Source organism: Gigantopelta aegis, chromosome 2, assembly GCF_016097555.1.
Source record: "Gigantopelta aegis isolate Gae_Host chromosome 2, Gae_host_genome, whole genome shotgun sequence".
NCBI classification, from domain to species: domain Eukaryota; kingdom Metazoa; phylum Mollusca; class Gastropoda; order Neomphalida; family Peltospiridae; genus Gigantopelta; species Gigantopelta aegis.
This window is the reverse complement of record NC_054700.1, coordinates 44,351,921-44,375,996: the sequence shown is the minus strand read 5'-3', so window position 1 is coordinate 44,375,996 and position 24,076 is coordinate 44,351,921. Positions and strand designations below refer to the sequence as shown.

At 37.9% G+C, this 24,076-nt stretch overlaps 1 protein-coding gene across 1 annotated transcript in view; it reads left to right on the top strand.

The window, feature by feature from the left end:
- The first annotated feature begins 212 nt into the window (after positions 1–212).
- The window catches only part of LOC121388666 (atrial natriuretic peptide receptor 3-like), a 39,005-nt gene continuing 15,141 nt past the window's right edge, over positions 213–24,076 (top strand). Inside the window, exons 1-2 of the mRNA XM_041520111.1 lie at positions 213–480; positions 10,094–10,213. Coding sequence (XP_041376045.1) covers positions 213–480; positions 10,094–10,213 — 388 coding nt within the window. The remainder of the gene's footprint in view (positions 481–10,093; positions 10,214–24,076) is intronic.

The window sequence follows — 24,076 nt, the reverse complement described above, 5'->3', positions numbered from 1 at the left end:
GACACTAATTGAAAGATATTTCTACACTTGAATCCACCGTGTGAAATTGAATTTTTAGTTTGAAAATGCAGCTGACTGGAAAACTTGATTAAAAAAAAAAGGATTGAAAACACAACTGCCGCTGTTCTGTTCTGTTCTGTTCTATTCTGTGTAGACTGTTTCCTGTACTGTGTGGACTGTTTCGTGGTGTGTTTTTTTTTCATAACCAAAACATGGAGAGTTTATTTGATGTCGGGAAAGTCTTGACAGTTGTTTTTACGTTTGCGCTCCACCGGGACCTCTGTTCCTCTTCCCCAGTGGAACTCAAGGTGGGCGTCATGCTCATTTCGAACGCGGACGCCCCATACACGATGCAGCGCGTGGGGCCAGGGATCCACATCGCCATAGAGAAAGTGAACGCGGAGATTCTGAACTCCAGCTACAAACTGGTGCCCGTGACGAGAGCGTACGATAACACGTGCAGCGCCAGGAACGCAACAGGTATTTTAAAGCGACAGACACTAGGGTTTTCTTTTTAAACACTAAGGCATATTTCCCCCTATTATACGCTTTATCATAATTGTGATCAGACATTACTTAGAGTTTATTATTTAGACCAGTCTTTGCCGTACATGTATATCAAATGTTTCTGGTCATCCTGGTGTTTCTAATACTACAAAAATCATATTTTTGAAAACGCACGTACGTCTGAGAAGTAACGGTTATGAAGACGAACTCTAGTCTATTTTAAAGAGTATTTCCCCGATTTAACGTCACAGGGTCTTATTTCAGTCTGTTATTCATTACAACGTAACGTCATCCTATTGGTCCAGCCGTAGCAATGGGAATTTGTTCATTTTTCGATGAACGTAAAAATTACGTCGTCGGGGAACGTCATATCTGATGACGTCATTTTATATGGCCAAGTTGTCCTAGTGGGCATGATTGTTTATGGATAAAACATAATTCAAAATAAATTATGACGTGTTAGTGTTATTATTAGCCTGTATGATTCAAATTTAATTATCAGTATTGTCTGTTATTTCTTTTACGTTCATCTGGACATAAACAACAACAACAAATCATCCGCAAATTTATATGACAACGGCTTCGCCGATTCACACACTTTCCGGATAATTTGTTTTTGTTCATACCCCGATGAACGTAAAAAAAATAACAGACAATTCTTAAGTAACGTTATCCAAATGTGTTACAAATTTGTGGATTGACCAAACTTAGTGGGCATTTTCACAGACAGGGGAGGGGTGTCACAGCGGTCCTGTGACCCCCCCCCTCCATCACTAGAAGTGTCCTTTTTGATGACTTTTGGGTTGTTGTTGTTTTTTGTTTTTAAAATTATCATCCACAAAACAGTAAACTGATATGAAAACGCGTCTCTGAGCATCTTTATTAGCATATATATATACGTATGTATGTATGTATGTATGTATGTATGTATGTATGTATGTATGTATGTATATATGTATATATATATATATATATATACACACACACACACACACACACACACACACACACACACACATACCAGGGCTCGAGCTGAATAATTTGTCTCCCACGGCAATTTTTAAAAAGAATTGACATGGGTGATATTAGCAGCAAATAAACCTGACTGAAAGGCTATCTTGTCATATGTAGACATCTTTTAAATGTGGAAATGTTAAATATTGGCAGATAATGTACACCAGTTGTATACATTTCGCCATTGTTGAGGAGCTTTATCGACGGCACAAAAGTGCCATCGGTGATGCTCTCTACCTACGTCAATTTGTATCTCAACGACGGCAATTGCCGTCGGTGCCGCCATTAAGTTCGAGCCCTGACATACATACATAAAAGAAAGATGAAAACTCATCTGTTCATCTGCAATGCAATGCCTTTGAACAGTAGATCCCCTCTGTGGATCTTGGAGACACGTTCATAATCAGCTTTCCAGGAATGTTTCATCTCTTAAAATGATTTTATTTTTACCCTGCCATTAAAATTTCTCAATGAATGTTTACTGCCAGTGATAGTATTATTAGGATAAAATTCAGCAGGATTTAAAGGGGATGTCTCAAAATTACATAACAGAGGCTTCTAACAAAAATATTGATATATAAAAATTACACCTTACACTAGGAAGACTACAACCAATAATAGTTCATTTATCAGATTTGTATTATTATTATTATTATTATTTTAATTAAACAAATGTGTTCTCGCAGATTAAACGCATGAAAGTAAAGTTTGACGACACCATTAGAGCACATTGGTGTATTAATCATCAGCTATTGGATGGCCAACATTTGGTAATTTTAACGTAGTCTTACAAAGGAATCCTGCTAAATCTCCCTATTAGTAGCAAGTGATCTTTTATAAGCGCTATCCCACAGACAGGATAGCATATACCACGGCATTTTGGTATACCAGTCGTGGTGCACTTTCTTCGAATACAATTCTTTGGAAAACCGAAAAAAGATAATCCCCATCAATTAAACTGTTTATTTTTACACCCAAAGGCCGTTGGGCATTGTTGGGCTCTGAAAAGATCGTAGCCCCTTACTCCATATATATATATAAACAATTAAAAGCAATGGAAGAGTACAACGTGAATGACGTCACTTCCGTTTTTTTCCGAGAGCTCACCGATAAATATGCATAAATCGAACTTTGATACTGATTGGTGTAATTTCTACGTTTTAAGACAATTACACGTATTTTATTGTTATAAACTTATTTGTATATTATTTTTATATCATTTTGCTTTTAAAATGAGCTATAATATGGTCTCGTGACATGTTTCCTATAAGAAATAGCCCAATAGGCTCACCGATCCCAAACCGACCGCGCATCAGGCGAGCGCTTTACCACCATCCCGGTTAAACAGATCACTTTATATATATTTCTTACACACCCGTTGGTGAGAACATAATTCGTTATTTTTGATAACATATATAGTGTTAACACACATATGTGCGATAACATTTTAAAGGCATACGACTGTCTGCTCCTAGGTGATAACCAGGTCACCAATGCCATACCATCCAATGGAAAACAAAAAGCACGGTCGAATCGATCACTCTGTGACGTACAAGTTAACTTAAAATTAACATGTCTTTGACGCACACGTTAACTATAAGCGCCAGGGCCGTACATAGATTTTAGTTGAAAAAGGCGTTTAAATTTATTTTAAACATTTTGGATACGTTTATAAACAACGAGTTGTAAGATAAACGGTATTTCAACGGCCGCTCGTGTAGTATTCTCTATATACAAGACCATCCCGCCAAAAAGGCCAATTATTTAAAAACCGGTATATTTCCTTTTTATTTTATTGTTAAACTACTCCGATATTAAGACCACCCCGCTATTACGAATTACGACAAGTAAGGTCAAACGGAATAGTCGTTTTCTGCACATTTTGACCCCACCATAAAAAATGCGAGCACAGCATTTACCTGTCATGTCAGTCAAACGACAAGCAATAAATAATATGGTGATAGTCGCAAAAGCGGAGTCTCTCTCTCTCTCTCTCTCTCTCTCTCTCTCTCTCTCTCTCTCTCTCTCTCTCTCTCTCTCTCTCTCTCTCTCTCTCTCTAAAGACCATGTATATACAGATACTGATATTGTAAACACGAACATGCATCTCATCTGAAATTTCAACAATTAAAACGTGTTACCATAGCGACAAACTCAGGCCAATATTTTTAAAATGAGGTTTTTCTTTATCCGTTTCCACGCCATGGGTTATCCATGCGTAATCCATGCGTTATCCATGCATGATCCGTACACAGATTTCAAATTGCTTTTAAAGCAATTTTTTCGCGTACAGATATAAATCATGGATCACAGACTCTCTTAGGAAATGACGTCACTAGGGAACTGCGACGGTCGTCATCATGGTTGAACAATAAGAACTGACAGATGTAATTATGAGTATGAAGAACGTGCATGTGAATTAATCACCGAGGGATCGCTACCCTTAAGGGTAATCAGGAGTGACGTACATTAGTCAGGTCCTATTTTCACAACATGTAAAGCTTGGGAGCATTAGTTTAGGCTTTGACGCCACATAGAGGGACGGGACGCAGCCCAGTGGTAAAGCGCTCGCTTGATGCGCGATCGGTGTGGGATCGTGCCTCATAGGTGGACCCATCGGACTATTTCTTGTTCCAGCCAGTGCATCAAGACTGGTATATCAAAGGTCGTGGTATGTGCTATCCTGTCTGTGGGATGGTGCATATAAAAGATCCCTTGCTACTAATGAAAAAAATGTAGTGGATTTCCTCTCTAAGGCTATATGTCAAAATTACTAAATGTTTGACATCCAATAGCCGATAATTAATATAACAATGTGCTCTAGTGATGTCGTTAAACAATTTTTTTTTTTTTACTCCACACAGAGTTTCGAGCTAATTTTGGGTTGCTGAGTCAAAACAAATAAAACATATTAACCATCTAAAGTTGGCAGAAACATGATCGTATACATAGTTTAGTGTTATTTCTTTTTCTTGTGGGGGCGGGACGTAGTCCAGTGGTCAAGCGTTCGATTGATGCGCTGTCGGTCTGAGATCGATCCCCGTCGGTGGACCCATTGGGCTATTTCTCCTTCCAGCCAGTGCTCCACAAAAGCCGTGGTATGTACTATCCTGCATGTGGGATGGTGCATATAAAAGATCCCTCGCTGCTAATCGAAAAGAGAAGCCCATGAACTGGCGACAGCGGGTTTCCTCTCTCAATACCTGTGTGATCCTTAACCATATAACCGTAAATAAAATGTGTTGTGTGCGTCGATAAATAAAACATTTTCTTCCTTCTTTTCCTTGTAGTTTTATATCATGTAACACTATTTTTAGATTCATGAAATAAAATGTCTAATAAGGCTATTTAGGCTAGGTGGCAATATATTTTATGTCTGTATTGAATAATTTTATGTACATTGTTATTTGACACTTTAATAAACAAGTAAATCAATAAATCCTGATTACACATCGGTGGTTAAAATATGTTTGGCTTCGATCATGAACGATGTTCAGTCAGGTCAGATAAACTCGGTTTACCAACAACCGCTATCTAATTAAAATTAGCTCCACTGGTTAATTACTATTACCTCGGATCTAACAGCATCCCGTTGGAGCTCATGTCCAGTTGAAATTTCATTCGACCAATCAAAACCTTACTTGCAAAATCATGCCAGTGATTTGAAAAGAATTTGAAAACATCTGGGATTATGCCGAATGTATACAAAATGATTCGGGTGAATTACAAAATATGCCGGAAACTAATTTCAATATAAAATTTTCTATGAAATTCGTTTCAAGACGAAAAAATACCCGTGATGGTATAGCCATAAAATCTGTTTATACTAGTATACAATCCAGAGTTATTTACTGCACTTTTGCCCCTGTTTTTTTTCAATGTTGAAACAGACCATCAAGTTCGCCTATTGCATAAATAGTCTCGCCCGATATTTTTAGAATGTATATACTCCCGAATAACGCTATAAAAGGCGAAGTGTAATAGGTCGATATTTAAATTGTTATTTATAGATGAAATGTCACCTGGACACGAGAGTCCACACAATGCTGTTAGATCTACTGGTAGACCAGTAGAGCTAACTTTAATCAGATTGGTGACCCACGCTGTTACTAAACCTTGGATCCGCTCCTATACCTATATATAGCTAGCCCGAGTTGTCTTTTGGACAATTATAATCACTCTATCTACCTTTTTGGTAGGCACATTTTGAACGATTTTGATATAGTAGACCTGTCTCTAACTGAGATGGCGATGTCCAAATGTCCGTCTAGCTCTGGAAAGGCAGAGTACTAAGGCTACAGTATAACACTAAAGGTGACACACCACCATTAAGTTCCATGAAGTCCAATACAATTTCTATGCTGTTAGATCTACTGGTAGACCAGCAGAGCTAATTTTAATCAGATTGCATCAACCATCGATCATGTCCCCCCACCCCCCAACCCCCCCTCCCAAAAAAAAATATACGTGCGAATTTCAATGGGTTCAAACAGATTCCAATCGCACATTACACCTAAATCGATAACATGAAATACAACGTCCAGTCGATTCTCTCTCAAATCGAATTTCAATAATAAATCTTTATTGGACCGTCAACGAGAAATCGTCTTCCCCAAATCAGGTTTGAAATTTGTTGTGTAATATGGTGCTAAAGAAATGTTAACAGTAATATTAACAAGCAATTTTAGTTTTGGAAATTGAATTTGACTACTACATATGAAAACGTGGCTTTATACTCCTAGGGGAGTGGCGGTCCTCCTAAGGACGTGCACCTAATAGTGGATCGGGGGCGAGGCGTAGCCCAGTGGTAAAGTGCTCGCTTGATGCGCGATCCCTGTCAGTGGGCCAATTGGGCTGTTTCTCGCTCCAGCCAGTGCACAACGACTGGTATGTCAAAGGCCGTGATATGTACTACCCTGTCTGTGGGATGGTGCATGTAAAAGATGTTTGCTACTAATCAAAAATGAGTAGCCCATGAAGTGGCGACAGCGGGTTTCCTGTCTCTCTCAATATCAAAGACCGTGGTATGTGCTATCCTGTCTATGAGATGGTGCATATAAAAGATGCCTTGCTGCTAATCGTAAAGAGTAGCCCATGAAGTGGCGACAGCGGGTTTCCTCCCTCAATATATGTGTGGTCCTTAACCATATGTCCGACATAGAGTTATAAGAGACGGAATACAACCAAGATATCATTAAAAATAGGTAGTTAGCAATAAAGTAATATTATTATTATGCAATCAGTAATTATGCATCCACTAGAGCACATTGATTAATTACCCGTTCACTATTGTATGTTAAACAGTTGATCATTCTGACATATAGTCTTCACAGGACCAAATGACCAAGACCGTATCTCTGCACAATGCAGACAGGAGAGCACATACCACAGCCATCGATATACCAGTCGAATGGCACTGGTTGGGACGGGGAAAAAACCTAATGGTTCCGCTGAGGACGGTTAGTCCTTCGACACAAACACCTAAGTCATGTACTCTACCGATTGAGCTAATCATATTGTCTGTTTTGTGACAATGTATGAGAGAGGCGACAGGCGACAGGCGACAGGCGACCAGCACTAACACTTATATATATATATATATATTAAGGGGCAGGACGTAGCCCAGTGGTAAAGCGTTCGCCCGACGCGCGATCGTTTTGGGATCGATCCCCGTGGGTGGACCTATTTCTCGTTCCAGCTAGTGCACCACGACTGGTATATCAAAGGCCGTGATATGTGCTACGCTGCCTGTGGGATGGTGCATATATAAAATATCCCTGGCTACTAATGGAAAAATATAGCGACTATTATGTCAAAATTGCCAAATGTTTGACATCCAGTAGACGATGATTAATAACCCAATGTGCTCTGGTGGTATCGTGAAACAAAACATTTAAAAAATATATTAAATAATATTTATATATGATTTGCGGGCGAGACGTGGTAAAGCGCTCGTTTGATGCGCGGTCGGTTTGGGATCGATCCCCGCTCCAGGCAATACACCACGACTGGTACATCAAAGGCCGTGGTATGTGCTATCCTATCTATGGGACGGTGCATATAAAAGATCACTTGCTGCTAATCGAAAAGAGTAGCCCATGAAGTGGCGACAGCGGGTTTCCTCCTTCATAAGCCCTTAACCATATGTCTGACGCGATATAACCGTAAATAAAATGTGTTGGGTGCGGCGTTAGATAAAACATTTCCTTCCTTCACCCAAATGGCAATTCCATTGTGACGGACGTACATATTGGGCGATTAAAGTACTAAATAGGTAAACAAGTAAATAGAAATCGATAAAGTTACTCAGGACTTTATTTAACCATTAGTTAGATTATTATATTAGGGCCCTCAATATATTTGTCTTGACATAAATTTTGGAATGGTAGTCCAAAGGCGTGTGACAGACGTACGTGCACAATTAGTGAAACGCCAATGGCATCAACATATTGTCGTTATACTGACATGCTCAATAGTCTAAGGGACGGACATAAAATGTGTCGCGAATGTAATGTCCGATTTGATTGAATTAATTTTAACATAAGATGAATAGTGGTCTACCAAAATGCCCCACCATAATTGAACTTCAGTAGTGCAATAGAATACTAATTTGGAAAAAGAATAAGGAAAATAAGGTTTGTTTTGTTTAACACCACTACAGCACATTGATTAATAATTAACCATCGGCTATTGGATGTCAAACATTTAATAATACTGACACAGTCTCCAGAGGAAATTTGTTAGGTTTTCCAATGGGCTTTCCCACAGATATATCACAGCATAAATAAACTTGTGACTTCTGTCATCCTTCTGGACACCCTATGTTTGTATCCAAACGTTTAACGATGAAATCTATATACTTTAAAAATGATTTTAGAGATTATAAGGCACCAATGTCATAGCTTTTAAACGGTGCCAGTTATTCAAGTTAAAAGTAATATTCATAATAACAATCGCCAGACGCTCGCAAACACACACACACACACACACACACACACACACACACACACACACACACACACACACACACACAGGTGTATATATATATATATATATATATATATATATATATATATACACACACACACACACACATATACATATACATATACATATACATATACATATACACATATTCACATATACACACACACACATACGCATACGCACACACACATACGCATACGCACACACACACACACACACATATATATATATATATATATATATATATATATATATATATATATAAAAGCTAGCATATCCAGTGTAGTCAAAGTTTGTGATATTTTTCAGATCACATATTTCAGAATTTAATAACTTTGATAAATCAATGTCACGGTAATATGTTTATTGACATTTAAGCAAATGTACTACGGTGACACTCGATACTTAATTGACGTATGCACTCATAGTCATCAAGCAAAAACATTTCAATAGCAACTTTACACTTCAAGGCCATACCCAATGTTTATGCTTAACTCACACTAATGGTTGGATTTCGCCCATTAGTGTTAACAAGTGACAACAGTAGCTTCAGCTGCGCCCTTTATTGCTTGCTTGCTTAAACTCATTATAGGTAGTACTAAACCAAATAACTTCCGGCTGGGGCAAAGTTCGAGGTGCACCGAACTTTTGTATGGGGTATCTGTAAAAACATATTCATATTTGTTTGTGGAACTAGGGTAGTGATAGACGATACCCATTATCTCTGAAATAAGCAGCTTGACCCCCAATTATTTCTTATTCACTTTAAGGGTGAGGGGTGGCAGTATTTATATCTGTGGTGTTTATGTTGATTGATACGCTGCAGGTAGGAGTTTTAGCCACATATGTTACTATTGTCGTCTATGATATTTGATTTGGTAGTATACAAAATAAAGCCAAATAATATCTGAAATGGCCGTCCTTTGGTGTTAACGGGTTACAATAGCGGTTTCAGTTACAAAATACTCCCTTCCGTTTTGTTACTTTGATCTTGTTAATTCGTTATATGTGGGTGTGGTGGTGGTGGTGGGGGGGGGGGGGGGGGCGTAGTCCAGTAGTTAAGCGTTCGAATGATGCGCGGTCAGTCTAAGATCGATCTCCGTCGGTGGGCCCATTGGAATATTTCTCGTTCCAGTCAGTTCACCACGACTGATATATCAAAGACCGTGATATGTACTATCCTGTCTGTAGGATGGTACATATAAAAAATCTCTTCCTAATAATGGAAACATGTAACAGGTTTTCTCATTAAGACTTTCAGAATTACCAAATGTTTAGCATCCAATAGATGATTGGTGTTAAACAAAACAAACTCTGTCTCTCTCACTGTCTCTCTCTGTCTCTCTGCCTGTCTATCTCTGTCTCTCTCTCTCTCTCTGTCTGTATCTGTCTGTCTCTTTGCCTGTCTGTCTGTCTGTCTGTCTGTCTCTCTCTCTCTCTCTCTCTCTCTCTCTCTCTCTCTCTCTCTCTCTCTCTCTCTCTCTCTCTCTCTCATATTATTGTCGCAGTTTAAAATATGTTTGGATGTCGTTAAACCCGCTATTCCTTTCCTTTTTGTTACTTTGATGTTGTTATTTCGTTAAAGGTGTTGCGGCTGAACTGTACTACAGAGAAAACATCATCGCTCTGATTGGTCCAGCCTGCGCATACGCCTTGGACGGAGTTGCCCGGATGGCTGCGTTTTGGAATATTCCTATTATAACTGGTGAGTGCAGGGATCGAAATGTTTTAAAAAAGACCAGTCCGAGATCGAAAACCGTACCTTTTAATTTTTATTTCCGTCTTAGCTACTATATTTCACACATTATTGTAATTTTGCCTGTGAGGATTGGTAAGGATTGCTAGCATACCAAAAGCTATATATGTACAAGACAGTGTCTAGGGGAAAGGGGAAAGATGGAGGTAACCAGTAAAAGCTGGACCTATGCTTTAAAAACTTTAAAGTCAACATTAAAACATCTAAAATATCGCCGTAAAAAATAGCATCACGGATTTACAGGACCGTATTTCTATAAATATGGATTAAAACTAAAAATTATATTCGTTTAAATTCCCAAACCCAGCTATTGTTTTCACCCAAGACATTTTTAGGCCATATTCATTTCAGTAACGACAGAACGTACTAATTATTGCTTTTATTTTAACATAACCACACATTATCAAGTAAATAGTATCACGTTTTTAATGAAACATACAATTGTTTTGTTTAAATTCTATTTCCGGAAGAAGTATTTTTTTTATTGAAATATTACGATTAGAACCGAGTGTATAATTCGGAATTTTTTCCGAATGAACGCGGAAGATGGCGACACGTTACGAAACATACCAAAAAATTTTCACTTCGCCTATTTTTATCAAACTTCTCCCCTTTTTTCTGGGAAGGGAGAAGTCACTTCTACTTTTTCAGTTCTATATTAGGGCCTGTATATATATTAAAATATTCGCGTTGCTTTTGGTTTTCAGTATATCTATTTTAAGTTTCCCAATCCTTCGCAGTCTCCTCAACGACGATATACGTCGAACTGCGAGATGTTACAGATTTTACGAGAATTATGCTTAATAGTAATTCCATCAGAATATAATAGCAGATAACAAATAAATGACCCATACATTCCGTGAGAAAATCCATCACAATCACAGCGGTTCTGGGGAGAATGGCCGGACACGAGATTTTATCTCAGTGTCGATTTAACACGTCCATCTCGAGTAATGTTAACAGGTGTGTACTAAACACGGTATTACATACTAGGAGAGGACACAGGATTTGTTTAGGGAAGGGATGAAACAATAACCCCCTCAAAAACAAAGATTCCCAGTCTGGAGCTCCACGCGGTAAGACGTGTTTGTTTCGCTTGTGCACACTGCACGTGCTTTCGTGTGCTCGACTTGGGGGTCCTTCATTTCGTTGTTTTTGTCAGCGAAATGAAGTTTTCTACTGATATGTATGCGGCCATTGGAACTGATTGAACGCTGGAACACTTCTCGTTTCGACAGCCTGCACCACCAGGTTGGATTCTTTTTTTTAGCGAGATTACTTGCCTCCACGTCATTTCTCCGTCTGACTGTCGACTTGTTTTTTTCGTGACTCGTATGACGTTCATTCTGCAGAACGCCACGGTTGTTCGCGTTTAGTCTCTACATGTCCGAGCCTGTCCTAGCAGCACTGGAAGATTGACCGCCCCACTCTAAGAAGAAATAGGAAGCGGGGTCGGCCCCTACTACTCTATTTCTAGACTTTACCTTGCCTTATAGTGATACCACCTCGTATCCTCCGGAGTCGGGCCCGTCCGCACCACTATACCAACCCATGACGACTGGACTATACCCTAGCCTGATACTCTCTCTCGTTCAGACGGATCCGGCTTCTCAAGATCTGTGTTTCAGCACAGCACTACACCTTCAACGTCTATCGACTGTCAATCTAAGGGTTTTCTTGACGGGATGCAACCCATCTCGTCCCTTTAAGCTGTGCACCCAAACGGCCTTAACGAGGCCACTCGCGTGGACATATCGATCGGACTTTAAACTTTTAGATCTGCGTTCAAAATTTTATGTCGAAATTGCTTCTTTTTTAAAAAAAATATTATTAAATAGTAAGATCCTCTCTTCTTTCTCTTATTTAATTTTGGACTGTCCTTCTAAAATGCTCAATAGTCAATTTTTTTTTTTTGTGGCTTATAACCTTTTTATTTTTTTTATTTAATCTATTAACTTCTTTACTAATTGCTATTTTTAAAATTCTGCCCATTTTCACCCCCCCCCCCCCCCCCCCCCCCCCCCATCCCGAGTCAGGCCACCGATCTTATCGGAGGTCGGACTCGGGATGGGCGTGTTCGAAACCCTAGTGGTATATGGGCACGTTAAACTAGTTATCATCATCATCAAAAACAAACGAACAAAACAAAACAAAACAAACAAACAAACAAACAGAAACAAACAATTTAAAAACAACAACAAAGGAACAAGACCCCCCCCCCACCAAAAAAAAAAGAAGAAAAAAAGAATAAAAAAAGAAAAAAAAGAATAGAAAGATAAAAAGAACAAACCCCAAAACCAAAAATAAAACGAAAACCACACAAAACAAAAACAACAAAAAAGTATTCCAAAGTACACTGTTGTATAGTATATATAGCAAACCGCCCCAGAAACACCAAACCACTAAGATCTTATATCTCAAATCTAAAAGAAAAGCTTCTCTGTTAAAAAAAACCCTGAAAAAAGAAAGAAACAAAGAAAACATTTCGTGTCCCTTCGAAGAAAGTAATTTAACATCGGCTATTGGATGTCAAACATTTGGTAATTCTGACACGTAGTCATCAGAGGAAACCCGCTACATTTTTCCTAATGCAGCTCGGTATCTTTTATATGCACTTTCCCACGGATAGGAAAGCACATACCACGGTCTTTGACCAGTTGAGGTGTACTGATTGGAACGAGGAAAAACCCAATCAGTTGAATGGTGGCTCGATCCTGCGACGTAAGCACCTCAAGCGAGCACTCAACCGACTGAGCTAAATCCCGCCCCTAAAGGTAGTACTAAACCAAATAACTTCCGGCTGGGTCAAAGTTCGAGGTGCACCAAACGTTTGATAGAGAAGTGAACACCACAAGCCCTGTGATTGGTGATAAATGTGAGTGTGTTGGTTCTGAAAAAAAAATAGTTTCATCTTGGTAAAACAAATATGCAATTTTATTTCATCTAGAACCAATGTGTCAAGTAGCCTTGTGCTTGAAACATGTATGGGGTACCTGTAAAAAAAAGTACTCGAATTTTGTGCGGAACTAGGGTAGTCATAGACGCTACCCATTATCTCATAAACGAGCAGCTTGACCCCCAATTTTTTTCTGATTCACTTTAAGTGTGAGGGGTGGTAGTATTTATATCCGGGGCGTTTATGTCGGTTGATACGTTGCAGGTAGGAGTTTTAGCCACATATGTTACTATTGTCGTCTATGGGATTTAATTTGGTAGTATACACCCTATAAGAACAGACAAATAAAAACAACCTGAACGTAAAGTATACGATTAAGAAAAGTGTGTATAATAATAGGTTTTAATTCTGATTGATCGTCAACTGCTATTCTTTACAAAGCTGACCAAAAACTGCACTGGAACCAGTCGATAATGGCACAATGACATGCGTATAACAATAGGTTCTTTTATTAAAACAACAATCGATTACATTTACAATGAACAATTATAGTTTTGCACTGACGAAATAGCGTAATAGTTATTGGAAATTGTACGAGCAAGTGCGACAATTTGGATGCATTCTCCATTTTAATTCATTTTCTATAAATATAAAACGTGACAGCAAAAAAGCTATTATTTTAAAGGTCGTTTATTAAAGTTTCATAATGGCGGCTTCCCACTTGAATTATTTACAGATTTGTGTTTTAAGACACTGATCAGAGATATTATACAGTATAAAGTATTACCCATATGGTTACAAATATCTGGGTACATATCAAAGTGATACATCCCAAGTCACACGATGACGTCATCGATTGGCGCACTACAACCTTACAGGAACGTCATCCAAACGCGTGGAGTGATATAAATTAAAGGGTCATACCGTAGTTTTTAAACACTAAGGCATATTTTTGACTATTAGAGCCGTTTTTGATAACTGAAATCATACTTTACTTAGATTTTATTGTTTAGATTATCCATTTGCGTACATTCGAAGTGTTTTTGGCCATCCTGGTGTTATTAATATCACAAAATGCATTTCTCATATTTTTAAAAACACACGTGCGTCTGAGAAGTAACAGTTATGGAGTCGAGTTTTAGTCTATTTTTAAAGGGTATTTCACCGTTTCAAAGTCACATACTCATTTTTCACTCAATTGTAACTTTGATCTGGAGCAATAAAAAAAGGGAGAAAAACAAAACAAAAAACAAACACAACCTTTATCCAAATGTGTTACAGGTTTGTAGATTAACTAAACTGAGTGTGCATTTTCGTGGGCAAAAACTATGATCTGTCCCTTTAAGATCGATTATGGGTAGTAAATAGGATATTAGACTCGCTACCATTTCGTATCATGTGTATGCCCCTTGTGAAATAATTTTTATTTTCACTCACTAAATCTCGTGACAATTGAAAATAATTTACTGGGAACATAAATATGATACGATATTTTACAATTATGTTCGGATATAAAGTACAAATTATGTTCAGATATAAAGCATAACTTATGTTCGGATATAAAGCATAACTTATGTTTGGATATAAAGGATAAATTATGTCCGGATATAAAGTATACATTATGTTCAGATATAAAGTATAAATTATGTTCGGATATGAAGTATACATTATGTTTGGATATAAAGTATAATTATGTCTGGATACAATGTATACATTATGTTCGGATATAAAGTATAAATTATGTTCAGATATAAAACCGGCCTCGGTGGCGTAGTGGTTAAGCCATTGGACCACAGGCTGGTAGGTACAGGGTTCGCAGCCCAGTACCGGCTCCAACCCAGAGAGAGAGTTCTTAAGGGCTCAGTAGATAGGTGTAAGGCCACTACACCCTATTCTCTCTCACTAACCATTAACCAACTAACAACTAACCCACTGTCCTGGACAGACAGCCCAGATAGCCGAGGTGTGTGAACAGGACAGCGTGCTTGAACCTTAATTGGATATAAGCACGAAAATAAGTTGAAATGAAATGAAAATCAGATATAAAGTATAAACATGTTCGGATTTAAAGTATAAATTATGTTCGGATATAATGTATAAATTATGTTCGGATATAATGTATAAATTATGTTCAGATATAAAGTATATATTATGTTCAGATATAAAGTATAAATTATGTTTGGATATAAAGTATAATTATGTCTGGATACAATGTATACATTATGTTCGGATATAAAGTATAAATTATGTCTGGATAGTGTAGCTTGTTAACAATTAGATTACACATTAGATTTATAATAACTGGAAGGGATTCTTCTTTACAAGAATATCGATCACGAAATTTAAACACCTAGGAACCATTAATAAAATAAAAGTGGAAGAATAAATATTTAATGATCCCCCCAGCGTGTTTTAATCAGTGAACCAGTGACTGTTAAAATGTGTAACATCCAGCAAAGGAATACAATCTACAAAATGGGAAAAGTGACTCGCTAACAACACCGAACAAACGAAACTAACATAATGCAAAATAATTGTATTATTGATTATTTATCCTGCAATCACCATACTATGTATTGTTAAGATATGATGACTAGATAAATCTCTATATTTTCGGCCACTGATAAAAAATATAGCATTTTGGGACGGAACTACTTTTATGATCAGCAAAGGAATGCTGTATTGTTGAAAGTTATTTGTTCTTTACTCCAGTTGATTGTTTTGTATATTAAATACCGTTTTGAAAACAATGTATTTTTATTTTAAAAATAAGAAATACAAGAACTATTTTGTTTTGGTGTGTAGATATTGTAGGCAACAAGGCATTCCACACGTGGGGACATAAAACTCTGGAAATAGTGAATTGTAAATTAAAACAGTTCATTCTATATATATATGTGTGTACGTGTATATATATATATATATATATATATATATATATATATATATATATATATATATATATATATATATATGTGTGTGTGTGTGTGTGTGTGTGTGTGTGTGTTTGTGTGTATGTGTATGTGTATGTGTATGTGTATGTGTATGTGTATGTGTATGTATGTATATATGTATGTTTGTTTGTTTGTATATATAAAATGTATAACACCATCCATATCCCCCAATAGAACAAGAACAAATACAACAGCAAGAACAGCAACAAAACAAAAAACAAGAAGAAAAACAAAACAAGACCAATACAACTCAAACAAAAACAAAACAAGACCAATAAAACTAAAAAAAAGACAAAAAAAGAAGACCAATAATACTTAATCAAAAACAAAACAAGACAAATAACACTTAATCAAAAACAAAACAAGACCAATAACACTTAATCAAAAACAAAACAAGACCAATAATACTCAGTCAAAAACAAAACAAGACCAATAACACTCAATCAAAAACAAAACAAAACCAGTGACACTCAAACGAAAACAAAACAAGACCAATAACACTCAATCAAAAACAAAACAAGACCAATAACACTCAAACGAAAACAAATCAAGACCAATAACTCTCAATCAAACACAGAACAAGACCAATAAAACTCAAACAAAAACAAAACAAGACCAATAAAACTAAAAAAAAAAGACAAAAAAAGAAGACCAATAACACTCAAACAAAAACAAAACAAGACCAATAACACTCAAACGAAAACAAAACAAGACCAATAACACTGAAACGAAAACAAAACATGACCAATAACACTCAATCAAAAACAAAACAAGACCAATAACACTCAAACAAAAACAAAACAAGACCAATAATACTCAATCAAAAACGAAACAAGACCAGTAACACTCAAACAAAAACGAAACAAGACCAATAACACTCAAACAAAAACGAAACAAGACCAATAACACTCAAACAAAAACAAAACAAGACCAATAACACTCAATCAAAAACAAAACAAGACCAATAATACTCAAACAAAAACAAAACAAAGACCAATAACACTCAAACAAAAACAAAACAAGACCAATAACACTCAAACGAAAACAAAATAAGACCAATAACACTCAATCAAAAACAAAACAAGACCAATAACACTCAAACAAAAACAAAACAAGACCAATAACACTCATTCAAACACAGAACAAGACCAATAACACTGAAACAAAAACGAAACAAGACCAATAACACGCAAACAAAAACAAAACAAGACCAATAACACTCAAACGAAAACAAAACAAGACCAATAACACTCAATCAAAAACAAAACAAGACCAATAACACTCAAACAAAAACAAAACAAGACCAATAACACGCAAACAAAAACAAAACAAGACCAATAACACTCAAACGAAAACAAAACAAGACCAATAACACTCAATCAAAAACAAAACAAGACCAATAACACTCAAACAAAAACAAAACAAGACCAATAACACTCAATCAAAAACAAAACAAGACCAATAATACGCAAACAAAAACAAAACAAGACCAATAACACTCAAACGAAAACAAAACAAGACCAATACCACTCAAACAAAAACAAAACAAGACCAATAACACTCAAACAAAAACAAAACAAGACCAATAACACTGAAACGAAAACAAAACAAGACCAATAACACTCAAACAAAAACAAAACAAGACCAATAACACTCAAACGAAAACAAAACAAGACCAATAACACTCAATCAAAAACAAAACAAGACCAATAACACTCAAACAAAAACAAAACAAGACCAATAACACGCAAACAAAACAAGACCATTAACACGCAAACAAAAACAAAACAAGACCAATAACACGCAAACAAAAACAACACAAGACCAATAATACTGAAACAGAAACAAAACAACAACAAATTAGACATCCCCCTCCCCGCCCTAAAAGGAATTAAAAAAGCAATAGACACAAACCCATTAAGCTAATACATTGTAGGCTTCCATCGCTTGCTAAATCTGTCCCAGCTCATCTTTTATTTATATGTTATATTATGTTTAATACACACAGGGATAATAAAATTACATTTAGTTCCCGTGTGTGCAGATATAACACTAACGTTTCAATACACCGCCAAAATTGTCAGTATGGATTAACCGAAACGCATAATATATTTCTTGGTAACATATAATTTAAAAATACTCATACAATTATAACATTGGATTGCAAGTTTGTACCTGTTGTAATTATAATATTGACTTATAGGGCCGTACCTGTCCCAAAACAAATGGGGGGGGGGGGGGTGTGTGTTTGGGGGAGTAAAGGAATCAGGGCATTGTAATAACGTTTTCAGAAACTAAACAAAATGAATTTTTAAAAAATCCACAAAAAACAAATACCCCCCCAACCCCCCCCCAAAAAAAAATTAAAAAAATAAATAAATAAAACTAAAAGAAAAGAAAAAAGAAGACCCCCAATAAATAATTACACCCCAATATTACCTACCCAACTCCCAAACCCGCAATGCTTTCATATTTTGTTTGATGGCGGTAGGATTTATCTGTTCCGTACCTGTTCAAAACCAAATAGAGGGGATTTGGGGAAGTAAAAGAAACAAGAACATTGTAATAACGTTTTCTGAAACTAAACAAAATGACTTTTAAAAAATCCACAAAAAAGAAATACCCTCCCCACTAAAAAAAAAAAAAAAAAAAGAGAGAAAAAAAAAGGAGAAGACCCCCAATAAATAATTACCCCACAATATTACCCACCTAACCCCCAAACCCGCAATGCTTTCATATTTTGTTTCATGATGATTGGGTTTATCTGATTTCTCGCTAGGTGCAGTCAAGAGTTGATGACAGTTGAAATTAAACAACGAATAATTATCAGTCATGTTACAAATGATCCCATCCCAACTAGTGCACCACAACTGGCATATCGAAAACCTTGGTATGTGCTGTCCTATGTTTGAGCAAAGTTCACACAAAGGACTCCTTGCTAAGTACTGATGAAAAAATGTTGCGGGTTTCCTCTATGGCTACGAGTAAAACTTAACACGTTTGACTTACACTAGCAGATGATTCATTAATCAATGTGCTCTAGTGGTGTCGTTAAACAAAACAAACTTTTAGCTTCGTCCAACAGTGTTTTGGACTCGTACAATTATTATTATTATTCCCAGCTCCTCCTTTCCTCCTCTCAGGGGCATAGCGTGGTCAGTACCGGGTGTGGTGTGGTGGGGTGTGGTGTGGTGGGGTGGTGTTGGTTGTGGTGGGGGTTGAATATGAACCTAGCGGACCCTATTGTCTACATTCTCCCTGGACACTTGTAAATATTAGTGGCCTAATATTGATTGTGAACAATGTTTTAAACTCTGCAGGGGTGGGGGTGTTGGTGGGTGGGGGTGGGATGGGGATGGCGGTAGTGGTGGTGGGGATGTGTCGGTCGACCCCACCCGCTGCCTCCCACCAGGTGTTTGATAATAAATATTCTACACAAGTAGTGTTAATGATCAATATATAATCGACTAAATATATGTTTTTGGTTTATGTCTTGAGAGCACTTACATCTGCTTGGGTATTGGTAAATGCTGACAGGCTTCGGTGGCGTCGTGGTTAGGCCATCGGTCTACAGGCTGGTAGGTACTGCGTTCGGATCCCAGTCGAGGCATGGAATTTTTAATCCAGATACCGACTCCAAACCCCAAGTGAGTGCTCCGCAAGGCTTAATGGGTAGGTGTAAACCACTTGCACCGACCAGTGATCACGTTCCAACCAATGCACCACAAATGGTCAAACCTGTGGTATGTTCTTTTTTGTCTGTGGGAATGTGCATATAAAAGATCCTTGCTGCTAATGGAAAAATGTAGCGGGTTTTCTCTAATAACTACGTGTGAAAATTACCAAATAGCCGATGATTAATTAATCAATATGCTCTGGTGGTGTAGTTAAACAAAACAAACTTTTTTTTTTTTTTTTTTTACTTAATTCTTATGTTAAAAACGGTGGCTTGTTTTCGTTTATCAATAATGTCGATACAGAAGACCAGAAGAGTAAAGAAACATTATGAACCAAGATGCTCAACTTGCACAGAACTTATTTTCGTATGTATTTCCGACAGTGTGGACGGGACGTAGCCCAGTGGTAAAGCGCTCGATTGATGCGCTGTCGGTGTGGGATCGACTCCAGTCGGTGAGCCCATTGGGCTATTTCTCGTTCCAGTCAGTGCACCACAACTGGTATTTCAAAGGCCGTGGTATGTGCTATCCTGTCTGTGGGAAAGTGCATATAAAAGATCACTTGCTGCATTAGGAAAAATGTAGCGGGTTTTCTCTGATGACTACGAGTCAGAATTATGAAATGTTTCACATCCATTAGCCGATGACTGATTAATCAATGTGCTCTAGTGGTGTCGTTAAACAAAACAAACGTCTTCTTCCTGCATTGACTGTCAGAAACAAACTATTTTGGAAATAAACTGGAATAATGCTATTAGCAAAGTGTACAAGGTTAGTCCAATTCAATAAATAGTGTGACGCAATAATACATTTAAACATAAAACATGACTATCTGAGTGTTTATATACGGCTAAAACTGTCACAGATTAGGGAAAATATTCGTACATTAACTGTTTTTGTCCACTTAAAACCAATCATAATGTCCAGTTTAACCTTTAAATGTTTCCCATTCTGTCAGTTCCTGGCACTGGGTGTAAACAAAGCAGACAGACGTGTTTCATTGAATATTTATCGAATTTTGTTTTTTTGAAATGATGACTTTTGTTAGAAGCGAAAATTAGGGATTAAGGAAACGTGTTAAATTTTTTATTATATAATATTTTATATCATAACTTACATGTCTGAAAGGCATTAATTATTTTTTTCCAAGAAAGATGAAATACCTTTTGGCTGTATTTCGACAGCTAAAAATATTGCGCGAAAAAATACAATTTCTATGGCTTATGAAATGAAAACTCAAGAAAAGTGGGCATTTTACCGTATGATCTCGTTCCTGGTTTTCACTAACATTCGAGAATGACGGCTGGTCCAGTCGATACCATGATGCGAACTCGGTACCTACCAGCATTTCGTTTAATTTCAACTGGTTTTCATGTTTATACTCAAGCACGCTCTCCTGGACACACACCTCAGCTGCCTGGGCTGGCTGTCTGTTCAGTGACATGTCAGGAGGTCGGACACTTGCTAACAAATTGACTGGTACGAATCATCTTCTATCACATTACATTTGTATACTGTTAGATGCAAAAAGCAGTCTAGGGACGACAGTGGGTTAGTTGTTGGTGAGAGAGACGTCAGTATAGTGGCCGTAACCTACCCATCGAGTCATAAAAACTAGCTGTGGGGGATCTAGAAAATCCATTTTGGGGGGACAATGACATGAGGCGGAATGTCAAGGGAACTTTGGGGGAGGATTAAACGTACACGTGTGGGGTCTATAGGACAGCCACTCCCGAGGAAATCCTGTACTGGAAATTTTACCCTCTTGCATTGCCACAAAGTTTATTTCATCCCGCTTGCCACCCCATACTAGTTTACTACTCAAAAGAATTTAAGGGTCAAAAATTTATAACCAAATAAGTTTCAGAGTGTATTAGATTGATGATGTAAACTACACCAAAATTGTTATTTATTGTTCCATATTTACAAAAAACCACAAATAAACGTCACTGTATACAAGAAAGTCACATGACATGCTGTCAAAGTTGAAGGTAGTCAAACATGGATTTTACACATTAGAACATTCGTTTAATAGTGTGTGAATCCACCCCTGGCGCGAATACACTCGACGCATCGTTGCCTCATGCTGTTGATCAGACGTCTGAAGAACTCTTGGGGAATGGCCTGCCACTCTGCCATAAGAAGTTGACCCAGATCATGAAGGTTGGTCGGAGGGGCATGGTTATCCCGAACTCTCCTGCCTAATTCGTCCCAGGCGTTCTCTATTGGGACCAAGTCAGGCGAATGCGCTGGCCAATCCATCCTGGCGATACCTTGTTGTCTGAGAAAGTCCGTTACCACCCTGGCGCGGTGGGGTCTGGCATTGTCATCCTGCAGAACTGCCCCGCCGCCAATCTGCTGAAGGCCTGGGAGAACCAACGGCCGGATAATCTCATTCAGATAGCGGATTCCATTCAGATTGCCCATCCACCACATAGAGGGGGGTCCTGTGGTGGATAGAGATGCCGCCCCACACCATGACGCTGCCACCACCGAAACGGTGACGTTGTCTAACGTTAACGTCAGCGAAGCGCTCCCCAGGACGTCTGTAGACACGAACCCGACCGTCGTTGAACTGGAGACTAAACCTGGACTCATCAGTGAACATCACTCGACCCCACTGAACACGTTGCCACCGCAGATGAAGCGTGCACCAGTGACGTCTGGCCGTTCTGTAACGTGGTAGGAGTGGTGGTCGAACAGCCTGGCGACGGCAGCGTAGATTATTGGCTCTCAGACGATTGCGTATGGTTTGATCAGACACTCGAGTTCCAGTCGCAGTCCGCAGATTGTCACGTAATCGGCGTGCAGTGGTTGTGCGTTGACGTAGAGCCATATTGGTGATGTAGCGGTCCTCTCTATTTGTAGTGCTTCGGGGTCTTCCCGAACGTGGACGATTTCGAACAGAATTCGTTGCTTGGTACCGTTGCCACAGTCGGCCAACGACACTGACTGACACCAAGTCTCAGAGCAACATTTCTTTGTGTATTGCCATCCTGAAACCAAGCAATAGCCCTTCCTCGATCTTCGATAGTCAGTTGAAGTCGTACCATTGTCGAATTTGGAGTGTGCACCGTACACGAACGCAAGCTCCAATTATACGAAAATTCAGCATTGGGAACATGGAATACACGTGCAAAGCGTGCAAATGAAGCGCTTTGTGAAAAAGCAAGTTATGGGCACTTAGCAGACCTTTCGCTTTCGCCCTAATTTACGTGCAAATGTAAGCATGTTTTCGCCATTAGAACTAGTCGACAGTGTCAATGACAGTGGATTTTAATTCATTTATGGGTTGCTTAGACCCACTTTCGTCAAAATGGAACAATACCATGCGTGACATTATGGTCTAGCTAATATAATTGACATTCAGAAAATAATTGTCGAAAATATCGTCTGACCCTTAAATTCTTTTGAGTAGTATATACTACAGCACGCGCATTTCTACCTTTATTCTCGTTGTACTGCATTTTTTTTTTTACTTCAGAGGCAATGCATGCCAAGCCGCATTACTTGGCTGTTCTAGCATTTTGTCTTCACCCCTATATTAAAAATGACATTTAATATGTATAATTTAATGGTAATTTGTAAAGAATAATTTTTATTTATACTGGATTTATTTTTAAAATGTTATTTAAGTTGGTATGGGGTTAAAACTTATGAAAATGTTTTTATATGAATTTTAACTTGATTCATTATGAAGTTACATGCCAATTCATCGGTTTTCTTTTGAAGTAAACGGACTATATACGGTGAGACATGGTTATTATTCAACAAAGAATATTCTAGTTTTCATTTTGGCTGTGCAGTTAAATTTCAGTGTGATAATTGGAGGGCTAGTTAAATTTGAGAAGGGCCAGTAAGATTATTCTTCAACTGGCCCTGCTGGCGACCATGATTTTCATGTTCATTTTCAACCCTGTATGTCAACATAATAATAAAGAAATCAGATTATTATTTTTATAATCACAATACGCAAGTGTTCCCAGGGTAGGATCAGGGCCATAACTGGATAGGGGCAAGTGGTGTTAATTGATTCCAGAAACAACAACAATAAAAACAGGCTACATAAGCTATCTTAGCGCTACGATATCGTGAAACCGTAATAGGATATGGCATCACTACGTCAAACGCCATAGCCTACAACGGTTGTATAATATCGTAGCGTTAACATGGCTTCGAAAATCTGTGCCCTTTATGACAAACTGAGGCAGACTCTATATTCTAGTTCAGTGAACCAGTACACAAGTGCCAGATAGCCGTGCTGGATAGCACACGCCACTAGACA